The following is a 25,371-nucleotide window of genomic DNA, read 5'->3' as shown; positions in this document are numbered from 1 at the left end:
TGGTTTTTTCATGGAAATTTTCTGTAGGTTTGTTGATAATAAAGTGTCAACTGCCGCTTTTCAGTTGACTTAAACTGTGATGGATGAGTTAATGATGCTATAGCCACGGTCTTTTAAATGACTGCGCTTTTAACATGATTGACTTTAGAAAAACCATTTCCTTAATTACGTTGTCGTGGAAGTTGACACTTGTTTTCTTTCTTATTTCAAAAAAACAAAATTTGCATCCATTATAAGTTTTGAAAACCCTGTTGTGTGAATCCTTCATGAAAATGAATCATAGATTCATTGAGAACAGGAGTGATGGAACCTTTCCAGTTCATGCATGTGATGTGCCTATAAATCTGCAGAATGTGTTAAAATTAAAGGAACAAAAAAAAATTCGATTCTGAGTTTGCCCTCATTCATCAAATTGTCTTAATACAATGATACTGAAAGAAAATTTCGTGCTCGGCTAAACAATACAAGTATCAAACATTCCGGTTCACAAAGTTAATTTTATTAACCGTTCAGTGCCGTAGACGAGATAACTCGTCCAAGCCGATCGGTAACACAGTGCCACGGACGAGTTAATTCGTTCTAAATAATACCTAACTTCAACGCTAAATGTCAGCACCATACATGCATTTGACCTACTTACAAATTGTTTCACTTTCGATCCAAAATGACGTCACGAAAAAGTTACAAAATGAAGAAGCATTAGAGTTGTATTGTAGCAGCTGAAATACTTGGCAGTCAACAGGTTAATCTAGACATTTTATATTCTTTATTTTGTATTGTATTGTTTCTTATAGCAAAGCCACCTCGGGATATCTGCTGTGCCCACCGAGGGGAATCGAACCCCTGATTTTAGCATTGTAAATCAGTAGACTTACCGCTGTACTAGCAGGAGGCTTTATATTCTTTAACCTTCATAAATCAGTTAGGTTTCTGATTGTTACGCCTCGTTCTATGGTTAAAATATGCGACGCTACCGTTAGGCTTAGCATATATTTGTTATTAGGGCTAGTATTCGATTTTGTTAGGCCTAGTTCTTACGCTAAACTGCAGTGTGCTAATTATTGTGGGATTTGGCAAACCCAAAATAGTTTCTGGTTACTGTTGTTGGTGATGTCTCTAGACGGACATACCTATCAAACCAGTACTCGTGCACATGTCAGGGTTTTAAGACGGATTATTTTGGTTTGCCTCCCAAATCTTTGCTTATTGAATTACTCCGATGGACCAACGGTGATTTTACAGATTCACACATAATTCCGAGGTTCGATTCCTGCAGAGGGTAGACAGATATGTAATTATTATTTATTTATATACATTCTAATTAATGTACAGTTTTATTCACTTTAGTACTGTTATATGTATGTAGTATATACTCTTCAATGATACATTTATCAGCTATTGTATTCACTACTTGCATGATTGAGAATCGAACATGTTGTGCTCCCGCTTACAGAGTAAATTTACGAGTGTGAATTAGCGACTGTCATCGCCGTTTCGGATCTCTGGGTAAACTCTGAGAATCCACCAATACTGACTAGAGCAGCAATCTTCATTTAGTTGTGTTTAGATTCTGGTTCCAATTGTCTTCTGCTGCAACAGCGGTCAGTCTTCGGATTTACACCGCTAAAATGAGGGGTTTGGTTTCCCTCGATGGACACTGATGACCTGATGCGTCTTTGCTATAAGAACACACACACGCACGCGCGGTGGTTCCCACTTAAAGGTTCAAGTTGTGAAATGACTGACATTATTAGTTTTAACTTCCACAAGTAGCTTCCTGTTTAGTTTCCGACCACATATCTTTTTCACGAACTCCTGACGAAAGTGACTGCTTGTCACGTTGGTAAGAGAGCAAGCACGTGGATGTTAAATATAATTTTCTTTTCTGATATAATTTTGCGTGTCAAAAGAACTAGCTGTCTTTCTCAATTTTCATTAATAAAATCTGAAAAATAAAGTTGTTTTCCCTTCTGGTCTATCTTTATAGGTCAACTCAGAAATGTCTTAACTTTTTTCTGAAACTGGAGTGTGATGTGTCGTTTCTGTATAACAAGCTCACTCAGACAATTCAATGAAAACAGTGTTAAATTTCTTATATTTCTTGTGTTCAAATTACAATATATATATTTTAAAAACAAAACAAAAGAGTCCAAACACACTGAGAGCTGAAACCAACATTTCTGATTGAAAATTTTAGAAGTTTAACGCTGTGGTTTGTACTTTTTATGCACTTTTAAACAGAAAGCAGCAAATATGCTTATTTTTGTAACACGTTTTGCTGCTATTTGGAATAGTTGGTAACGTAGGTAGCTATGGATTGTGGGATACCGTATCTGGTATAATGCAGTATAGCGCGGTATAATATAATTCTCGGAAAAGCATCCGTTTCCATTCCCAACAGCCAGTGAAGTTACAATGGAGTTTAAGATGCCTGCCGGTAGGTGGGCCACATAACACACTATTGTGAATAAATGTTTCTTTTATTTAGTCGCTTGTGTTTGCTTCCTCTGACGTCCGAGTTTTATTTATTCTTGGGGATAAAATCTTCACTTGATTTGTACGGTACAAATAATATACCCTACAAGGAAAAAATAACATTGATCGCAAAATTCCTCCAGTTTGTTATTATTAATAATAATTTACATAAATAAAATCATATTAAAATGTCCTGTTAGAGAGCTCACACCGTTAAAACAGGGTTTCCATCACTTGCAGTGAGCGCATCACTGATAGATCATTGGGCTAACTTCTCACTTAACTAACAAACAAACACCTATAGGAAAGGCTGAATAACTGCATGATCCCACTCAGCGACAAGTGTGAAGACCTCTAACCCTAAAAACCAGGTTTCGATGCTTGTAGTGAGCACTGCAGATATAGCCCAATCTGTGACGGTGTGTTTGGTTGTTTGTTTTTTTAATTTCGCACAAAGCTACTCGAGGGCTATCTGTGCTAGCCGTCCCTAATTTAGCAGTGTAAGACTAGAGGGAAGGCAGCTAGTCATCATTACCCACCGCCAACTTTTGGGCTACTCTTTTATCAACGAATAGTGGATTGATCGTCACATTATAACGCCCCTACGGCTGAAAGGGCGAGCATGTTTGGCGCGACGTGGATGCGAACCCGCGACCCTCAGATTACGAGTCGCACGCCTTAACACGCTTTGCCATGCTGGGCCGTAAACGATTGTGAGGACTACGAATAGGCTTATCTATTGGTGCGATCCCTTTGCAAGACAAATATAATTAAAACTGCATAACTGACAAAAATATATTAAAATAAAATAACAGGTTGAAAAGTCGCCAATTATATATACGTATTGTTATTTAAAGAAGGATGACGTTTCGAGGTAGCACTCTTCATCAGATCGTACAGTTTACAATAATGGCGCATGCGCAGAATTCAAAGAACTTGCGTGCGAAGTATTTGAAATGTTGACGGTGTAATTTATAGGCAAAATTACATCTATTACATAAACGTTAGAAGTCATGTAAAGCAGTGGCGTGTTTAGGTAGGAGCTAAAGGGGGCTCAGCCCTAGGGCCCAGGGAGCGTAGCCAGAAATGACCATTAGAGGGGGTTTAGTTGAGTGCTTGATGCAAGCGCCGCAGGTACTAAGCCATGCTTGAGAGGTGCGGAGGCATGACCCCCGGGAAAATTTTTAAATAAAAACATAAAAGAAAAGCCTGAATTAGGCTTTTATTAGCCTGATTTTTTTATTTATTAGTTTGAGCCTGGTCTCATTTTGAGACCACCTTTTTGACAGATTTCAGAATGGAACACTGAGGTGTTTGCCTTATTTTTTTAATCATACATATAATATAATATATAACTTAAAGCTATCAGGCCCAGCAAAGTAGGCCTACAGTCCTGTCATCAATATATAAAATATAGAGTCACTCAGGAGAGTGTAAAATATATGTATAGTGTGTATAATCTGTATTCAAATATCATGGACAGTGTATGTTCAGATTCCATGGATTTCAAGAATTAACTACACAAATAAACAGTGGGTGGCACCGTGACAGGCTGGCAGCACCATGGCACTAACCTTGAACCATTGGCGCCATCTATAGTGAATCATTCACTATATTCAGAAGTTGCAATATACAATCATTCACTATGTCAAGCCTGAAAAAGCAAAAGACACTGCATGGGTTCTTTAAAAACCCATTCATGAGGCTGAACCTGATCAATCTGCTGCAGCCAATCAGGTTGAATCAGAATTGTCAGAGTCATCACCGTGGCCTTCTACCAGTGCTACCACTACTATCTCAGGTTCAGTCTGGTACATTGGAAATTACATATCTGAGATGATGTCAGCATTGGTAAACAGGTGAGTCGACTCCTCATTATATTAATTTTGTATTAAAAATCATGCAAACACTCTGATGAGTTTTAGACTGAATATTCATTGCTGCTAGTGATTGTAGGTCAACAGCCACAGGATGTTAGGCTTGCTCTGTAAAGTACAACTCTAAGCCTTTCTCTTCGAAGTTATTGTACTCTCATAACAAACTTTCCTATGTGCAAAATAACTGAATTAGAACTATGTCTTTCTGTCTCTTTTAGATAAACGCTGAAACCAAAATATGCCTCCTTGAGAATGCCTGGAAGCCAGGGAGTGATTACATTTTCCCCCAGTGTGGTCCAAGAAAGCTGCGTTTTCAGCATCGTTGGCTTTCACAGTGGAGATGGCTACTCTACAGTTAACATGCAAAGGATGCTTTCTGCAAGTACTGCTTTCTTTTTGCTCCTGATGGTGCTGGTGTTGGAAGCCAGAAATTGGGACAACTAGTGAAATTTCCATACACAAACTGAAAATATAAATTTTTTGCAATTTATACCTGTTTATGATGTGACAGGCAGAAACTTGGTTGATGTTATCATAATCAATCTGACAAAATATGGTATTGACATGGCTTACCTGGAGGACAAGGATACGACGGTGCTGCTTCTATGAGTGTGAAATTCAATGGTGTCCAGAGACACATAACTGATAAATTCCAACTTGCACCCTATGTACACTGCAGTGCCCATTCCCTAAACTTCTGATGCTTGTAAAGAAGTTCTTGTGCGAAATTGCATGGAAGTAATTTCTAGCACTGAAAACTTTCTTAATACACCCAAACGAAAGCACGTTTTGGCTCTTTATGTGGAGAATAAAGCAACTGAATTGAAAAAAAAAAAGTTTGAAAGGTCTCTGCCCCATCCGGTGGTTTGAGAAGCATAACTCAGTCATTGCCTTTCTAGATTTAATCCATGCAGTTGCAGATCCCCTTGAGACCATATCAGGTTGGCAAGACAGAGATTCTGTCGCGTCAGCTAATCAATTGTTGTGTTTTTTAACACAGCCAGAATTCATCATCACTCTACTTATCATTGCTAGATTGTTTTCCTTTAGTTTACCTCTATGCAACTTACTGCAGCAACAGAACATTGATTTAGTTGCTGCGATGCATCACGCAGAAATAGTGGAAGATTTAATCCGTTTACTCAGAAATAATACTGTGAATGAAGTTAACAACATTGTCTGTGAGGCTCAAACTCTGTGTAGTGAGCTTCAAATTGACATCATAATGTCAAGGCAGGCTAAAAGAGAGACGAACCGTGCTAACCCACAAACTACTAGCTCTGAGGAGTACTTTTGTATTGTTGTATTTCTGCCATTTGTTGATCACTTTCTTTCACAAATATGTGGCCATCTGTCCAGTCACAAAACTCTCCTTACAAACTTCATGTGTCTTCTACCATCAGGATCTACCACAGAACGGTCAGAACCTACAGCACAACAATGTGACCAAATTAAAGAGTTGGTCAATATATACAAGTCTGACATTGACAGCACTTCACTAGCTGCAGTAGATGAACTTAGGGTTTGGTACAAATCACTTGCAAACAACAGACCAAAAGATGTCATGGATGCATATGCAATGTGCAATGCAGAAATGTTCCCAGTCATTTCTAGACTGTTGAAAGTATTTGTCACGCTGCCTGTGTCAACGAGCTCAGTGGAGCGTTCGTTTTCAACTCTCAGAAGACTCAAAACGTATTTGAGAAATACCACCACTGAAGATCGATTGAATGACCTGGCCTCATTATACATTCACCGTGATATCAAAGTTGAACCAAACTGTGTTGTAGATGTTCTGACAAGAACGAACAGGTGTTTGAGCCTTTCATAGATATTCGATTGTATTTCTCTAGTTTTGACAAAATTGCTGTATTAAAAGAGTGTTCAATCAGAAATTTCCATTTGACCATTTGTTGTGTGTGAAATTATCTGCCATGCAATCACGGATCTTTATGAAACTTCACAGGTGGCAACTGAACTTGTCTAAAAAGTTTAGGTCCATGGGGGGTAACCCCCCTGGCTACGCCCCTGCTAGGGCCTATGGTTTTAATAGGGAACCATTGAAAATTTTGTATCTCAGGACGACTAGTATGGGTAGTAACACCCTTACAAAAAAAAAAAACACGTTTATAGCAATTAAAATTTTAACAAAGAATGAAAAATAGAAATCTGCAGGAAAGAAAAGCGTTAATTTAAATCAGATGGTTGTCGCACCCCCAGCTTATAGATTAATCATCTTTCGAGTCGTTCTCTTTAGTGAGTGTTTGTTGGAGCACTCATATGTCAAAGAATCGAAAAGTCTTCAACTGAGTGGTTATTGATGGTGAAATGTTTACCTACAGGTGTATCTTGGTTCTACAGTTTAATATGATTTATATGTTTTCGTGCTCAGTTACCGAATCGTCGGCCTGTTTGTCCAATGTATAAATTATTTCATCTTTTGCAAATTATACAGATATCTCTCGTGTAGCTTTGCTCGAAATTCAAAGCAAACAAAACAGATATTAAGCTTTGGTCAGCGGTAAGTTTACGGACTTCTGACTCCTAAATCCAGGGATCGCTTGTCGGTGGTGAAGAGAGTGAATGTAGTTCATTGTGAAGCATTGAACTAGAACACCAACAACTTTCATTAGCCTTATGTTGCACTTCTACCAAACGTTTGCAAAATATTATGTTCAATTGAACATTAATGAAAAAACTTGCATGTCCCTTGTTGTGGAAGCATCATTAACAACGTTTAAGGAAAACACTTGAATGAATGTTACGGATATGATGAGTTAAAAGCTATAGAGAAGGACGGACATGTTATATGAAAAGGATTTATAATGTCCTTATAATTCATGTCGCCACGTACGATCACAACCTATCTGATGCTAGTGTTGGTTGACAACAGCCAAACAGCACAGTTTGTGTTGTAAAATGATCCCTCGAAAGAATGTCACATCAAAAAAACACAGACCCTTCATACTTTCTTTCCATAATCCACCCACTGTGCAAGGATGTCGGTTAAAGAGCGTTCGTTTCAATAGTCTGATCGTACAGAAATCCATATATTTTAAGACCAGAGGCTTTACCGGTATACCTTTACATGGAGTAATATGATACTGGTTTCATTCTACAGCTATCTGTGACGATTGAACGGATGTGTCATAGAAGTATCTTTGTTGACACTTATATCGTTTTCCCGGACGGAGATTCGTCTTGCGTAGGTTACATACAAGTGAATGGCTTTTGACGCTGACCTTTATGTTCATGGATTTTACCTATTATATGACATCGCACTTTGATTACCATAATTACAGTACGACTTGTTGCAGGTCTTTTTCTGGATAACCCCTGGTTGATCCATATTTCTATTTTCTCCAATGCTATTAAGTAAAGAAGTGTCGGAAATTTTAAATCCCTCACGATCTGAAGACACATTTGTTACCTAAGTGTATTAATACCATAAAGTGTTATAGAGAGTCATTACATTGCACATTTGTTACCTAAGTGTATTAATACCATAAAGTGTTATAGAGAGTCATTACATTGCACATTTGTTACCTAAGTGTATTAATACCATAAAGTGTTATAGAGAGTCATTACATTGCACATTTGTTACCTAAGTGTATTAATACCATAAAGTGTTATAGAGAGTCATTACATTGCACATTTGTTACCTAAGTGTATTAATACCATAAAGTGTTATAGAGAGTCATTACATTGCACATTTGTTACCTAAGTGTATTAATACCATAAAGTGTTATAGAGAGTCATTACATTGCACATTTGTTACCTAAGTGTATTAATACCATAAAGTGTTATAGAGAGTCATTACATTGCACATTTGTTACCTAAGTGTATTAATACCATAAAGTGTTATAGAGAGTCATTACATTGCACATTTGTTACCTAAGTGTATTAATACCATAAAGTGTTATAGAGAGTCATTACATTGCACATTTGTTACCTAAGTGTATTAATACCATAAAGTGTTATAGAGAGTCATTACATTGCACATTTGTTACCTAAGTGTATTAATACCATAAAGTGTTATAGAGAGTCATTACATTGCACATTTGTTACCTAAGTGTATTAATACCATAAAGTGTTATAGAGAGTCATTACATTGCACATTTGTTACCTAAGTGTATTAATACCATAAAGTGTTATAGAGAGTCATTACATTGCACATTTGTTACCTAAGTGTATTAATACCATAAAGTGTTATAGAGAGTCATTACATTGCACATTTGTTACCTAAGTGTATTAATACCATAAAGTGTTATAGAGAGTCATTACATTGCACATTTGTTACCTAAGTGTATTAATACCATAAAGTGTTATAGAGAGTCATTACATTGCACATTTGTTACCTAAAGTGTATTAATACCATAAAGTGTTATAGAGAGTCATTACATTGCACATTTGTTACCTAAGTGTATTAATACCATAAAGTGTTATAGAGAGTCATTACATTGCACATTTGTTACCTAAGTGTATTAATACCATAAAGTGTTATAGAGAGTCACATTTGTTACCTAAGTGTATTAATACCATAAAGTGTTATAGAGAGTCATTACATTGCACATTTGTTACCCAAGTGTATTAATACCATAAAGCATTACATTGCACATTTGTTACCTAAGTGTATTAATACCATAAAGTGTTATAGAGAGTCATTACATTGCACATTTGTTACCTAAGTGTATTAATACCATAAAGTGTTATAGAGAGTCATTACATTGCACATTTGTTACCTTTGTTAAGTGTATTAATACCATAAAGTGTTATAGAGAGTCATTACATTGCACATTTGTTACCTAAGTGTATTAATACCATAAAGTGTTATAGAGAGTCATTACATTGCACATTTGTTACCTAAGTGTATTAATACCATAAAGTGTTATAGAGAGTCATTACATTGCACATTTGTTACCTAAGTGTATTAATACCATAAAGTGTTATAGAGAGTCATTACATTGCACATTTGTTACCTAAGTGTATTAATACCATAAAGTGTTATAGAGAGTCATTACATTGCACATTTGTTACCTAAGTGTATTAATACCATAAAGTGTTATAGAGAGTCATTACATTGCACATTTGTTACCTAAGTGTATTAATACCATAAAGTGTTATAGAGAGTCATTACATTGCACATTTGTTACCTAAGTGTATTAATACCATAAAGTGTTATAGAGAGTCATTACATTGCACATTTGTTACCTAAGTGTATTAATACCATAAAGTGTTATAGAGAGTCATTACATTGCACATTTGTTACCTAAGTGTATTAATACCATAAAGTGTTATAGAGAGTCATTACATTGCACATTTGTTACCTAAGTGTATTAATACCATAAAGTGTATAGAGAGTCATTACATTGCACATTTGTTACCTAAGTGTATTAATACCATAAAGTGTTATAGAGAGTCATTACATTGCACATTTGTTACCTAAGTGTATTAATACCATAAAGTGTTAGAGAGTCATTACATTGCACATTTGTTACCTTAAGTGTATTAATACCATAAAGTGTTATACAGAATTACATTGCACATTTGTTACCTAAGTGTATTAATACCATAAAGTTATAGAGAGTCATTACATTGCACATTTTACCTAAGTTACCTAAGTGTATTAATACCATAAAGTGTGTTATAGAGAGTCATTACATTGCACATTTGTTACCTAAGTGTATTAATACCATAAAGTGTTATAGAGAGTCATTACATTGCACATTTGTTACCTAAGTGTATTAATACCATAAAGTGTTATAGAGAGTCATTACATTGCACATTTGTTACCTAAGTGTATTAATACCATAAAGTGTTATAGAGAGTCATTACATTGCACATTTGTTACCTAAGTGTATTAATACCATAAAGTGTTATAGAGAGTTACATTACATTGCCTACATTTGTTACCTAAGTGTATTAATACCATAAAGTGTTATAGAGAGTCATTACATTGCACATTTGTTACCTAAGTGTATTAATACCATAAAGTGTTATAGAGAGTCATTACATTGCACATTTGTTACCTAAGTGTATTAATACCATAAAGTGTTATAGAGAGTCATTACATTGCACATTTGTTACCTAAGTGTATTAATACCATAAAGTGTTATAGAGAGTCATTACATTGCACATTTGTTACCTAAGTGTATTAATACCATAAAGTGTTATAGAGAGTCATTACATTGCACATTTGTTACCTAAGTGTATTAATACCATAAAGTGTTATAGAGAGTTTGTTACCTATTACATTGTTATAGAGAGTCATTACATTGCACATGTTACCTAAGTGTATTAATACCATAAAGTGTTATAGAGAGTCATTACATTGCACATTTGTTACCTAAGTGTATTAATACCATAAAGTGTTATAGAGAGTCATTACATTGCACATTTGTATTACATTACATTGCACATTTGTTACCTACATTACATTGCACATTTGTTACCTATAAATACCATAAAGTGTTGTAGAGAGTCATTACATTCCACATTTGTTACCTTCCATAAAGTGTTATGCAAGTGATCAGTTTTAATACCATAAAGTTGGAGAGTCACATATCCTTCCCAAAGTGATCAGTTTTGTTGGGGTCACTCTTCCTATGAAACACTAAACAATGTCAAAATGTAATCCTGATACATTCCGTTCCACAAGGACATTATTTCGGTTGTGGTTGTCATATGACTTGATTTGCATATTCAAAATAGTTGTAACGTAACATAATCAGCACTACATAACGTGTTTGTACTAAATAATTATTTTGGACAATCATTACGTTTTTTGTTTTTAAATTAATGCACAAACATTCGTCTCTTACCTAACCCTTCTACAGGTGAGACGTTTAATAAACCACAACGAAAAAAAAGGAACACAGTCCTTAAGTTTCTTTACAAAAAGAAGTCCGAAGTCTGATAAGTTAAAATAAAATGATATTATAAGGTCAAGAATAATTGCAAGAAATATTATAATTGTTATGCTAAAAGATAAAATAAATTGTAATGATAATAGTAAAAAAAATTAATTAAGAACAAATACTACAACAAATATAATAAAAATATGTTATTTTAATAATAGTATTTGAGTCAATACTATTAGAGTCTGGTAGATAAACTCTACTGAATACAAAAACTACAATATTGAAATAACTTCATCTTGGTAACAATTTACAACACTATTTTAACTGTGTTTAGAAAGATGTATTCAACCCAGAAACATTTTAACACTCGTTGTTACCCTATGGAGATATCTCGATCTATTATGATTATTATCTAAAATGTTAATTACCATCTATTATGAAAATAGTTGTTTTGCTGTAATGAAATACATGTTTTGTTTCTTACACAATACAAACCTAAGTCAAGGGTAACTTGAACTACTCTTAATTTCCTACTCGCCCATCTGTAAACTTGAGTTACAAAATTGTGCAGTATTTGTTCACTTCATAATTTTTACGCGAAGCTATACAGCTATCTGCGCTTAGACATTCATGGTTTTTAACTGATAGATTAGAGAGTTTGCAAAGCACAAAGTTACATAAAGAGCTATCCGTATTTTGCCTATTGCGGGTATCGAAATCCTATGTTAGCGTTGTAAGCTCACTGACTTATCGCTGAGTTACCAGGGTAGACTAGACAAGAAACAGCTGGTCAGTTATATCATCGCCAACTTCTCGATTCCGTCTCCATCGTCTCGAAGGCTGTAGATGTCCCCCCTCTCCATTCACTAGAGTAATAACGTTATAGGGTTAGAAGTGCATAACAATCCCAGAAGCCCGAAATGGCTAGATGAATTAAGGAGTGAAATTCCTAATGTGAGGGTCGCGGGTTCGCATCCCCGTCGTACCAAACATGCTCGCTTTTTCTGCTGTGGGGGCGTTATAATGTGACGGTCAATCCCATTATTCGTTGGTAAAGGAGTAGCCCAAGAGTTGGCGGTGGGCGGTGATGATTACTTTCCTTCCCTCTAATCTTACGCTGCTAAATTAGGGACAGCTAGCGCAGAGAGCCCTCGAGTAGCTTTGCGCGAAATTCAAAAACAAACAAACCAATCCTACAAAATACCTGTTTAGATTTATCTATCTAAATATTTGGATTTAATATCTAAATTAAACTTTAATTCTTGTGTTTTTGTATCAATTTTTTTTTAAATTTGGGAAACTTTCACTCAGTGTCTGGTAATTTAGTGGGGGTTCAGTCCATTGATTTTTGTTGTTTGTTATTAAAAACAATGGGCTGTGGTGTATTTCAACTGGCTGTCACTATTAAGCACAAAGCTAAACAATGGGCTGTGGTGTATTTCAACTGGCTGTCACTATTAAGCACAAAGCCACACAATGGGCTGTGGTGTATTTCAACTGGCTGTCACTATTAAGCACAAAGCCACACAATGGGCTGTGGTGTATTTCAACTGGCTGTCACTATTAAGCACAAAGCTAAACAATGGGCTGTGGTGTATTTCAACTGGCTGTCACTATTAAGCACAAAGCCACACAATGGGCTGTGGTGTATTTCAACTGGCTGTCACTATTAAGCACAAAGCCACACAATGGGCTGTGGTGTATTTCAACTGGCTGTCACTATTAAGCACAAAGCCACACAATGGGCTGTGGTGTATTTCAACTGGCTGTCACTATTAAGCACAAAGCACACAATGCTGTGGTGTATTTCAACTGGCTGTCACTATTAAGCAAAGCAACACTATTATGGGCTGTGGTGTATTTCAACTGGCTGTCACTATTAAGCACAAAGCCACACAATGGGCTGTGGTGTATTTCAACTGGCTGTCACTATTAAGCACAAAGCTAAACAATTAAGCACAAAGCCACACAATGGCTATGGTGTATTTCAACTGGCTGTCACTATTAAGCACAAAGCTAAACAATGGGCTATGGTGTATTTCAACTGGCTGTCACTATTAAGCACAAAGCTAAACAATGGGCTATGGTGTATTTCAACTGGCTGTCACTATTAAGCACAAAGCCACACAATGGCTGTGTCACTATTAAGCACAAAGCCACACAATGGGCTGTGGTGTATTTCAACTGGCTGTCACTATTAAGCACAAAGCCACACAATGGGCTATGGTGTATTTCAACTGGCTGTCACTATTAAGCACAAAAGCCAAACAATGGGCTGTGGTGTATTTCAACTGGCTGTCACTGGTGGTGTTTTCAACTGGCTGTCACTATTAAGCACAAAGCTAAACAATGGGCTGTGGTGTATTTCAACTGGCTGTCACTATTAAGCACAAAGCCACACAATGGGCTATGGTGTATTTCAACTGGCTGTCACTATTAACAAAGCACACAATGGGCTATGCTAAACACAAAGCCAAACAATGGCTGTGGTGTATTTCAACTGGCTGTCACTATTAAGCACAAAATGCTAAACAATGGGCTATGGTGTATTTCAACTGGCTGTCACTATTAAGCACAAAGCTAAACAATGGGCTGTGGTGTATTTCAACTGGCTGTCACTATTAAGCACAAAGCCACACAATGGCTGTGGTGTATTTCAACTGGCTGTCACTATTAAGCACAAAGCTAAACAATGGGCTATGGTGTATTTCAACTGGCTGTCACTATTAAGCACAAAGCCAAACAATGGGTCTATGCACAAAGTGTGGTGTATTTCAACTGGCTGTCACTATTAAGCACAAAGCCACACAATGGGCTGTGGTGTATTTCAACTGGCTGTCACTATTAAGCACAAAGCTAAACAATGGCTAAACAATGGGCTATGGTGTATTTCAACTGGCTGTCACTATTAAGCACAAAGCCACACAATGGGCTATGGTGTATTTCAACTGGCTGTCACTATTAAGCACAAAGCCTAAACAATGGGCTATGGTGTATTTCAACTGGCTGTCACTATTAAGCAATGGGCTGTGGTGTATTTCAACTGGCTGTCACTAACAATGGGCTATGGTGTATTTCAACTGGCTGTCACTATTAAGCACAAAGCTAAACAATGGGCTGTGGTGTATTTCAACTGGCTGTCACTATTAAGCACAAAGCTAAACAATGGGCTATGGTGTATTTCAACTGGCTGTCACGTTATATCTCCCCCACGATTGAAAACGCGAGCATTTTTGGTGGCGGGATTCGAGCCCGTGACCTGCAAATTTCGAGTCAGAAGTCTAATCATAACTCAAGAAAAGAATAAATAAAGTTTAAAAACTAATCATACCTTAACTTATCCGATTATTCATGTGTGACACCTTCAGGCACTTTTAGAAGTGATGAAATTTCTAAATGTTAACACTTGAGTAATAATATTTATCATGAAAGTTAATTTAATATAATAAAAAAAAATCACACACTTTCAGATAAAAATAGCCTATTTTCTTTCCGAATAAATAAAACATCAATAATGATATGCTACCACAAATTCTACATCAATACAGGTCTCAAGTTACCAAAACATTTTCTTAATTTATTTTACAACTTCAGAAACAAAGGAAATAGCCAAAATAAAATTAAATTTTTTTTTTTATTGAATGTGATTTTTTCTTATAAAATTCATACAAAAAGACAATAGTTTCTTAGAAAGTTTATTATTTTAAGTTTTTTTTATAAAATAGACGGACTAAAAAATGTCTTCAGTGTCAAGAACAAATCTGTGCAATGGATTATTTCTGCTGTGCCAACCATAGATATGTATACTTGATTTTTAGCATTGTAGGCCTACATGTTTCCCGTTGTACCATTTTACGACAGCTAATAAAAGAAAATATTAACTAAAAAAAATAACTAAAAGAAAACATTGGGTGAGAGAGGTTTTGATTGTTTGTTTTTGAATTTTACGTAAATCTGCACGAGGGCTATCTGCGCTAGCCGTCCATAATTTAGTAGTGTAAGATTGAAGGGAAGGCAGCTAGTCATCACCACCCACCGCCAACTCTTGGGCTACTTTTTGACCAACGAATAGTGAGATTGACCGTCAATTATAACGCCCCCCATGGCTGAAAGGGAGAGCATTACTCGAATTATGAATCGAACGCCTTAATCCACTTGGCCATGCCGGGCCCAGGTGAGAAAGGTGGAATTGTAATAAGGAATATAACATTCCAAGTCTATAATGTAAGAACAACGCAGCAAAGCTAGATTGATATATTGTGTTATTAGAATCGTGAAGATCTAATATTACATTAATGGATATGGTAGTTTTCAACATTCTTAGCCAATGTAGAAAATATTTTGTTATTGTAAGGTTTCCCTTCACTGTATCTTCATATGCCTAAACGACATCGAATTGTATGTTTGTTTTGAATTTCGCGCAAAGCTACTCGAGGGCTATCTGCGCTAGCCGTCTTTAATTTAGTAGTGTAAGACTAGAAGGAAGGCAGCTAGTTATTACCATCCACCGCCAACTCTTTTACCAGCGAATAGTGGGATTGAGCGTCACATTATAATGCCCCCATGGCTGAAAGGGCGAGCATGTTCGGTTCGACAGGGATTCGAACCCGCAACCCTCGGATTACGAGTCAAACGCCTTAACCCACCTGGTCATGCCGGGCCGCTCTGATAAGTAAGTTCTTTTTTAGCAAGAAATCTGCCGTCGGCAATGGATGTGACGGACAACAAATGGTTGAAATGCTATTAGACACTTCATATTATTTGTTATCTCTAGTGGACTAAATAAAGAATACAGTATTATAAACTACAACAGGCCTAACTAACACTGATGACTAGAGTTTTCCAATCTATGCATTTTAATGACAAGCGTAGATTATCTAATAAACCAGATATAGCGTGCTCTTCAAAAATGCTGGATCGGTTTAACAAATTCGACATAAAGAATAATACATCTTGTGTCAGAGAAACTAACAGACGTTTTCCAACAATACTGAAAGAACATTTCGAAGCTCTTTCTCATAAGTTGAACACATGGTTAAGCATAATCACTTCTTTGATTTTTCAGAGTAGATTGTTTGTTTGTTTTTCTTATTTCGCGCAAAGCTATTCGAGGGCTATCTGCACTAGCCGTCCCTAATTTAGCAGTGTAAGACTAGAGGGAAGGCAGCTAGTCATCACCACCCACCGCCAACTCCTGGGCTACTCTTTTGCCAACGAATAGTGGGATTGACCGTCACTTTATAACGCTCCAACGGCTGAAAAAGCAAGCATGTTTGGCGCGACGGGGATGCGAGTCGCACGCCGTAACTCGCTTGGCTATGAAGGGTCCTCATGGAGTAGAAATAACTGGCAAAACAATATAAATCATAAAAAATTTTCTTTATCAAAAAGGCCCGGCAAGGCCAAGCGTGTTAAGGCGTGCGACTCGTAATCTGACGGTCCCGGGTTCGCATCTCCGTCGCGCCAAACATGCTCGCCCTTTCAGCCGTGGGGCGTTATAATGTGCGGTCAATCCTAATATTCGTTGGTAAAAGAGTTGGCGGTGGGTGGTTATAACTCGCTGCCTTCCCTCTAGTCTTATACTAATAAATTAGGGACGGCTAGCGCAGATAGCCAGCCCTCGAGTAGCTTTGTGCGAAATTCAAAAAATAAACAATCTTTATCAAAAAAAACTTACATTAACAAATATGCAAGTGTGTGTTTATATTTATTCTTATTTTTACGTCATTGTGATATTGTAGCACGTGAAAGAAAGTATTGTTTAAAGTTTTTTTAAATATGTACATTCGATTATCTGTTACTAACTAAACAACGTTGTTAAGGGTTAGTTTAAACGTCACTGTAAGATATTGTTGTAATAGTGTTACAATTCGGAATTACTATGACAACAGAATTTTACATTGAAAATAAAAATCTTTTAAAGGCGATTAGTTGTGAGCAATCTACTAATTTGATTTAAATATGGGAAAAATAGGGAGATATGTGAGGAGAAAGTTACGGACATTGTTTTTGTGTTTGATTCCATCTTGGTACGTGGTTTTTATGTGATCCAAAGTGCGTGGATACTCCCTAAGCCTTCATTTGCGAGATAACCCTATTACTTAATTATGCCTTTCTTGTTATTATTACACATATTATTATTCTATATTAATATTTATTTTCACAATTCAAAGTTTGTCGCATAGTTTAATAACTTAATACAAAATATTATTGCAAGAGTAATTAGAAAACAGTGGACGATGATAGCTATAAAAAAAGATTTTATTATTGTAATTACGTGAAACAGTATTTTGTATTAAATGCAACAGTCATTTCTTGTTAGACCTCTACATATTTTGTCTGATACAAGCTTAAAGGAAACATCAGTAATAGCATTAGGGTATTATTATTTTCTTTTTTCGATGAAATTACCGTGCTCGGTTTATCTAATTTCTGGGTCTATAAGTTTGTCAATATGGTGATACTGTACTAGCTTTCTTTGGAACAGACCAATACAATTTATAAAATTTTGTTAACATATTAAAGAAAGCAATAATATAAGCAATTAATAGATGACCCAACCAGCATCTTTCAATAACACTAATATATTTAAATTTCGTTTTTTTTTCATATTTTTACACATTTGTTTTATTTGTTTGTTTGTTTTTTTAAATTTCGCTCAAAGCTACTGATGGGCAATCTGCGCTAGCTGTCCCTAATTTAGCAGTGTAACACTAAAGGGAAGCCAGATAGTCATCACCACCCACCGCCAAATCTTAGGCTACTCTTTTACCTAGTGGAAAAAGAATAGTTGTATTTACCCTTACATAATAACGCCCCTACGGCTGAAAGGGCGAACATGTTTGGTGCAGCCTTCAGGTTACGAGTGGAACGCCTTAACCCACTTGGCCATGCCGGGCCATTTATATACATTATTATGTGTTTTTTTTGTATTGTTTTTAATTTCGCGCAAAGCTACTCGAGGGCTATCTGCGCTAGCCGTCCCTAATTTAGCAGTGTAAGACTAGAGGGAAGGCAGCTAGCAATCACCATCCACCGCCAACTTTTGGATTACTCTTTTATTAATGAATAGTGGGATTGGCCGTAACATTATAACGCCCCCACGTCTAAAAGGGCGAGCATGTGTGGTGTGACGGGGATTCAAACCCGCGACCCTAAGATTACAAGTCGAGTGCCGTAACCACTTGGCCATGCTGGGCCCATGATTATGTGTGCGTGTGTACATGTTTTTCTTATAACAAATCCACATCGGGCTATCTGCTGTATCCACCGAGAGTAATGGAACCCCTCATCTCACCGTTGTGAATCCAAAGACATACCTCTGTCCCACAGGGGACACATGTGATTAAAAGCAGTCACTTCTTTAATTTTCCGCATGTTTATATCAAAGGGAACAAATAACAATATGCATTGTGGACAAAATTAGATTTCCATGTATTAAACAACTTACATTAATAAATGTACATTTACATTTATATTTATTCCATCTTTTTGTTTTGTTTAGCTGTTTTTGATTTTTACTAAATTATTTTTTACATACGTAATATTAGTCTCATGCCCCAAGTGACTCAGTGGTACGTCTGAAAGCTCAAAACGCCAAAATACGGGTTACGATATTCGTGATGGGCACAACACAGGTAGCCCATTGTGTAGCTTTGACCTTAATTCCAAACAAACAAACAAAATACTTTTACTAATTTATTTTATAGCTGCACTGGAAGATACGAAGAAAATGAAAGCTACGTTACAGAAATAGAAGAAGAGATAGATGATCTTGTCGAAGAAGCCGAATTTGAAAACTTCAGAGAAATAACCACGGTTAGTCAACCACAGGAAAATGAAAAATATAAGTTGTTCTTTATGAAGAAAGCTTGTTGCGTTTCTGTTCACTTTATGAAGGTTCATTTACATTTGAAACAAAAGCTGAAATCCATCAAGCCGAAGAACCGTACGATTGCGAGAGACCAAATATTCACGTTTCAACATTCTGTTAAAGGCACTCAGTTTTTCAGTCCAGTAAGGAATTAGAGGGCAGCTATAGAGAACTAGAAAACATGAAAAGTATTTTACAATTTGGATATTCAACAACTCAGTCAGCCACTGTTGACTGTGTTCCAATAAGAACCATGATAAACAGTCAATTACAGGAATATACAGTTACCTTCCTAAAAATAAAAATAAACCTATGGTACAACGGTGGGTATTCCCTTATTCAAACAGCACAGATACTTATAACGAAACCCGAAATGGAAAGAAGTCTGACACATAAAATCGGTAAGATAATTTTAAATATCCTTATAGTTTATGTAATACATTGTGAGTCGGTCATGGCCTAAACGTTAGTGTGACGAGATGTGAAATCGAAAGATCTAAGTTTGAAAATTCCACTAAACAAGCTCCATACTGTGGGAGAGTGAATACAGTTACTATTTTCAAACACACATACAAAACACTGTTAGTAGCGGGCCCTGCTGACTGGATGGTTGGCTTGTAGTGTCTGTATAAGTACGTTCAGGTAATTAACTTGAATAACTTAAAACTCGCAAATGTTATTTTACACGTTACATTGTGGTTAATCAGCAACCCAATTACAACTATTTGGTGTAACTGAATTTATTTCAAGAACGGCAATGGTATCGAACTGATCTATTATTTGGAGACAAAAAAAAGAATCCATTTAATTACTGTAATAATGGTTATTAACATCCGGGTGCTTGGTTAGCTTTGATGAAATGGAAATTATTACACAATATTTTTAATCAAAGATTAGACCTCTGTAACATTTTGTTCAAAGATTTCGTTGTTTTGCTAAAACAGTTTCTGTTAATCTAGTTTTGTTTTTGTTTTTTTCAGCATCTACATCATCAGTGCAACCGTACAGTTCTTTCCTCAATGTCAGCAACTTGAGAAGTTGTTCTTTATTCACACTCCCAAATATCAGCAAAAGTTTCATTTACAGCAGCATCATTTTCATTCTCTTCTATATTTTGGCTTCTTTCATAAATTATCTCATATCATAAACTTTACAAGACTGAGGATCAGCATGAAAATTTATTACTGTACTGAATGCAGTACCTTACATTGTTTTCCATTCCTTCCTGTACTACTTTATATGTTTTAGAAATTGTACATATTTGGTTTGTTTGTTTGTTTTGGAATTTCGCACAAAGCTACTCGAGGGCTATCTGTGCTAGCCGTCCCTAATTTAGTATTGGAAGACTAGAGGGAAGGCAGCTAGTCATCACCATCCACCGCCAACTCTTGGGCTACTCTTTTACCAACGAATAGTGGGATTGACGGCCACATTATAACGCCCCCTCGTGTTGCTTTCAGCGAAATTCCAAAACAAATGAATTATTTTTACATTTTGCATTTATCCAAAAACGTTTGTGACTCGTGGTTTAAAATGTACATCTTTAATGAGATAGAGATTATAAAACAGATAGAGAAGATTGGATATTTAAATTTCATCTATAGAATTTAATTAATATAATTAATATTATTACTAATCTTCAGTAAATTAATATGAAATAACTGCTAATTTTATATAATTTTCTGAGAATTATTTAGTAATTGAATATCTAAACTTTAGTTAATATTATTTAGTTACCGTATTGATTAACAAAAATCACATTTTAAAGGGTTAATAAATTTACTTTTGTATATAATTACAAAATTCTTTTAAAATGTGGTTGTCTTGTAAATTAATAAATACTGTAACTAAATCTGTCATATCATATTTAATGACCTAAAATAATTCTTAAATTATTTTGCCATTGGTTTTGGCCTATTTAGGAATACGGTACAACAGTTCTAGAATGTTGGACTACTTTCTATTCTCTTGAATGAATTTTTAATTGTCCTTCCAACATACAACTTTATTATTTCATGTATTAAGTTTTACAAGACTTGAGTATTATTAATATTTAATTAATTTGTTCTTTGACACTGATATGTTTATATAGAAGACCAATATGCAACTTTAACTCTTATAACTATGTGACCTTTGAAAAACGTTTAAACAGATCACTGGCATACCTATGGAAGCTGACTTTTCATTCAACATGACTTATGTTTATCATTAGTTCAACTAAAATTTGTTGTTAGAAGAGTGAACCTTGTCCCTGTACCTTTGCTTCATCATATTAGAAGCTTAATTTCTATTAAAAATTTACATTATGACTCATCTGACATCTATCTCACAGAACTTAAATTATAACAAAGTAATAACACTAATTATATTGTAAATAATTTAAATTTGAATATTATTTTTCTGGAAGAAAAAAATGAATTGAATTTTTTCATACTTGGTTTATTAATCAGTTGTGTAGAATGGTTCACTTTTTTATGAAACTTAGCACTGACATAAAAATGTCGGTGTTTAAGAAGGTTTAACTCATTTTAGATGCAAGAGCTTGGAGGTATTCCCATTTTGACTAAACCAACAGATATGTCCAATACTATTCCTGATGAGAAAGTGGTCATCACCCTGGTAACGTATCTCAGTGCACGACTGATTGATCTGAGTGAAGAAATTCGTGCAGCCCGAATTTTACAACTTGCGTGGAAGAGACGACAAATTAGGAAGGAAGAAGCCAAGAGGAAGGTAGGTTCTGGTCGTGACATTAAATATCATTTTGTTTGTTTTAGTTACCCTACATAACTGTTAGTATGACATTTCACTTTCTTCTAATAACAAATGTTATGGCACAAAGAAATAATAAACTTTGTGTAAAGTCATGATATGGTAGATCTAGACAGACTGAGAATTACTGAAGGTCAGGGTGTTATGATACTGGTAAGAATAACCAACAAGGGACCCTCAGTAAGACAGTGTCTACTGCATCTTTATGCAGAGATAAAGATTGTGACGTAAATGGAATATCTGTAATAAGGCTTAATGTACCTTGTAAGATGGTTTCTGCTCTCTCGTGTTGAATAAAGTTTTAAACAGCACTAGCATTGCTCTTGGTTCATTGGAAGACAAAATGTACATTTAAAATAAGGGTAAAATATAAGCCAAAACACAAGACTTCAGATGTAAACAAACCTGGTGCCTCAGTGCTGCTAACAGTGCTGTCCTTGTAGCCAATTTGCAAACTAAAGTTTCAACTGTATTGAGTACCTCTTGTTTGACTCTTAAATTGAAAAACGTTAGATGTACCCTACAAACATTTGGGAATCTTAATAAACATTTTCCTTATCTAAGAAAACTAGGATCAGTGTAGAAAACATCTTATTACTGTATTGAAACATACTTTAAGAGAGAGAGAATTACATTTAATACAAAGCTGGATGTCTAAAAAAAATGTAAGGAAAAATATCTTGTATATCAAATGTTAAAGTACATTTTGTGCTTAAGTCCATGGATTATTTCTCTTGTGATATTTTACATGGCAGTAAGATGTTTAACAAATCTTTATCTATATAAGCCATTTACAAAGTTAGAGTTTACATAGAGTATTTTGGGTGTTAATCGAAAGGCCATGATGACAGAGGCATACACCTCACAAATGGTTCCATTATTATTACTTATTAACCTCTGGTTAAGAAAAGCCTGTCACAAATTATCACTTGCATTGTTTTGAAAGTCTTTCTTATGGTTACAAGCTATCCTGACACCTTTTCTATATATTGTAAGCGACTTTTATTCCAGTTTAGCAGTTTGAGCGTATCATGTGGAGACTATTAACTTGTAACAGTGATAAGTAAGTAACCAAACTGTTTTCATAGTGTGTTGTACTTTTGCTTTATATGTATACATGTATTGTCAGTATTTGTATTGTTTGGTAATATTGTACTTTATGTTGCAGGCCAAAATTAAAGCTGCAACAGTAATTCAAAGAGCTCTTCGCAAGTTTTTACACCGGCAACAACTGAACAAACAAAACAGGGCAGCGACCATCATTCAGTGTGCCTTTAAATGTTTTGTAGCAAGGAAACGTTTGCAAAGCTTGCGTATAGAGAAACTATTCCAGCACCAACAGCTGATGGCTGTTGTTATTCAGGTTTGTAGTAATATATTGTGGTAGAGTACTTAATTAAGGAAAACTTAACATATTTTCCTGTAAACAGCATTGAAAATATGACGTGCATTATGTTTTTATTGTATAAACAATGAGGTTTTCATACATCTGCATTTAAACAACTGAGAAAATTTGTTATGTAACTAAAGTTATGTGCTGTACATTTTCCGATATCTTGTTTGTTTCTTTCCAGGCTGCTTACAGAGGCTTCAGAACAAGGAAGGAAATGAAGGAAAGATTAGTTGCTGCTGTTACCTTACAGAAGTATATCCGCTCCTGGAAGGCACGGAAATCTTACTTGAAATTCCAACTGGCTGTTAAAACAATACAAAGCCAATATCGTGCCCACATAATAGGGTGTACACAGAGAAGAGAATATATCCGTATAAGGTGTTCCATCATCTTCATCCAAGCTCTTGTTCGTGGTTGGTTAGTCAGGAAAAGACTGGAAAGACAGCAGCGAGCAGCTGTGGCCATTCAAGCTGTTGTGAAAGGGTGGTTAGCTAGACTAAAATACCATCAATTGTATGCTGCTATTCTTAGACTTCAAAGAGTCGTGAGAGCTATATATCATGGTCAGCAGTGCAGAATGGCTTATCTGAGAATCCGTTATGCAGTAATAAACATACAACGATGGTACAGGACGAAGAAAACTCGACGGAGTTTTCTGGCAAAAAGAAAAGCTGTCGTTATATTGCAAGCACACGCAAGAAGTTATTTGGCAAAAAATTTCTTTAAAAAACAGAAAACAGCAGTAGTTTGTATTCAGAAGTGGTGGAGGAACACTAAGACGGGACAGAAGGTTAGGCAGGATTATCTTGCTCTGAGAAAAGTGTTCTCATATTACAATCTTATATCAGGTCCTACCTTCTCCGAAAGAGGTACCTGACCCATAGGTCAGCTGTAATAAAGTTGCAGAGCTACTTTCGTATGTTAATGGCTAGAAAACGTTTTCTTCAGATAAGGCATGCAGCAATCACTCTGCAGCAACATTTTAAAGCTACGTTAGCAAGAAACAAAGAGAGACTGAGGTTCCTTCTACTCCTAAAACTAGTGGTTAAAGTACAAGCACAATTCAGAATGAAAAAAGCTCGAAAAGACTTCCTGGCTTATAGACAAGCTGTATTGGTTTTACAAGCCAGAATGAAAGGGTTTATTGCACGCAGGCATTATTTGTTAATCAAGAATTACGTTAAGAAAATAGAAGATAGACGCATTGCTACTCTAAACTGTCGGAAGGAAAGAAAAGAGTATATTCTGAAAAGAAATGCTGCAATTCTCATCCAAGCTGCATATCGAGGATTCGTGGAAAGACGAGAGTTCTGTATGCAAAAGAAAGCTGTGATAAAACTTCAAGCATGTGTACGAATGTACCAACAAAGATCACGATACATGGAACTCTGTTTGGTTACCTACAAAATGCAGGAAAGAGTGCGTGCTTGGCAGTGTGGAAAAGAAATTCGGAAGAATTTCTTGAACTTAAAACAAGCCACGATCACTTTGCAGACACAGTTTAGAATGATGAAGTCCAGGAAACGTTATTTAGAGCTTCAGGTAGCTTGTAGAAGGATCCAGAAGCTGATACGAGGATTTCTAGTTAGAAAAAGGTTTAGAATTTTAAAATGGGCCACTCTTGTACTCCAAGAAAGGTACAGAGCAAAGAAACTAGCTGTGGTTTGTCGTAGAGAGTATTTACTTGCTCAAGGAGCTGCTATCACTTTGCAAGCTGGAGTTCGTGGCTGGAAGGTCCGGAAAGAAATCCGAATTCAGTCTCGTGCGTGTATTTTGATCCAAGCTCAGTACAGAATGTTTCGGCAGAGAAGTAAATATCTGCTAATGCGAAGATCAGCTGTAATAATACAATGTCGTTACCGTGCTTGGAGTTTGGGGAAAAGAACCATGTTACAGTACCACATCAGTAAGGGAGCTATTCTAACAATACAGGCTTGGGTACGGGGGTGGATATGTAGACGATTGCTGCAGAAGTATTGCAATAATATTGTGACAGTGCAAGCATGCATCAGACAATATTTGGTTAGGAAGAAATACATTCAACTGAAGCAAGTGGTCATCAACCTACAAAGAAGATACAGAGCTGTCAAGGCTTGCAGGTCAGCAAAACACGAGTTTTAC

At 35.9% G+C, this 25,371-nt stretch overlaps 1 protein-coding gene across 1 annotated transcript; it reads left to right on the top strand.

Moving 5' to 3' along the window:
* Positions 1–18,766: 18,766 nt before the first annotated feature.
* Positions 18,767–24,127, top strand: LOC143245948 (uncharacterized). Its single transcript, XM_076492199.1, has 5 exons — positions 18,767–18,786; positions 18,922–19,030; positions 21,618–21,818; positions 23,026–23,220; positions 23,432–24,127. Exons 1-5 carry the CDS (start codon positions 18,767–18,769, stop codon positions 24,125–24,127), a joined length of 1,221 nt encoding a protein of 406 aa, XP_076348314.1.
* The last annotated feature ends 1,244 nt before the right edge of the window (positions 24,128–25,371 follow it).

The sequence above is a fragment of the Tachypleus tridentatus genome, chromosome 3, assembly GCF_004210375.1.
Source record: "Tachypleus tridentatus isolate NWPU-2018 chromosome 3, ASM421037v1, whole genome shotgun sequence".
NCBI lineage: Eukaryota > Metazoa > Arthropoda > Merostomata > Xiphosura > Limulidae > Tachypleus > Tachypleus tridentatus.
This window is presented reverse-complemented; position numbering and strand designations above follow the sequence as displayed.

What these genes read in the sequence shown, in the direction of transcription:
- LOC143245948 (XM_076492199.1), top strand. Translation starts at nt 18,767, where the DNA reads ATGCCCCAAGTGACTCAGTG. An exon ending in AGGAAGAAGCCAAGAGGAAG is followed by an intron (nt 21,819 to 23,025) that starts GTAGGTTCTGGT and finishes TTTATGTTGCAG; the next exon opens with GCCAAAATTAAAGCTGCAAC. An exon ending in TGATGGCTGTTGTTATTCAG is followed by an intron (nt 23,221 to 23,431) that starts GTTTGTAGTAAT and finishes GTTTCTTTCCAG; the next exon opens with GCTGCTTACAGAGGCTTCAG.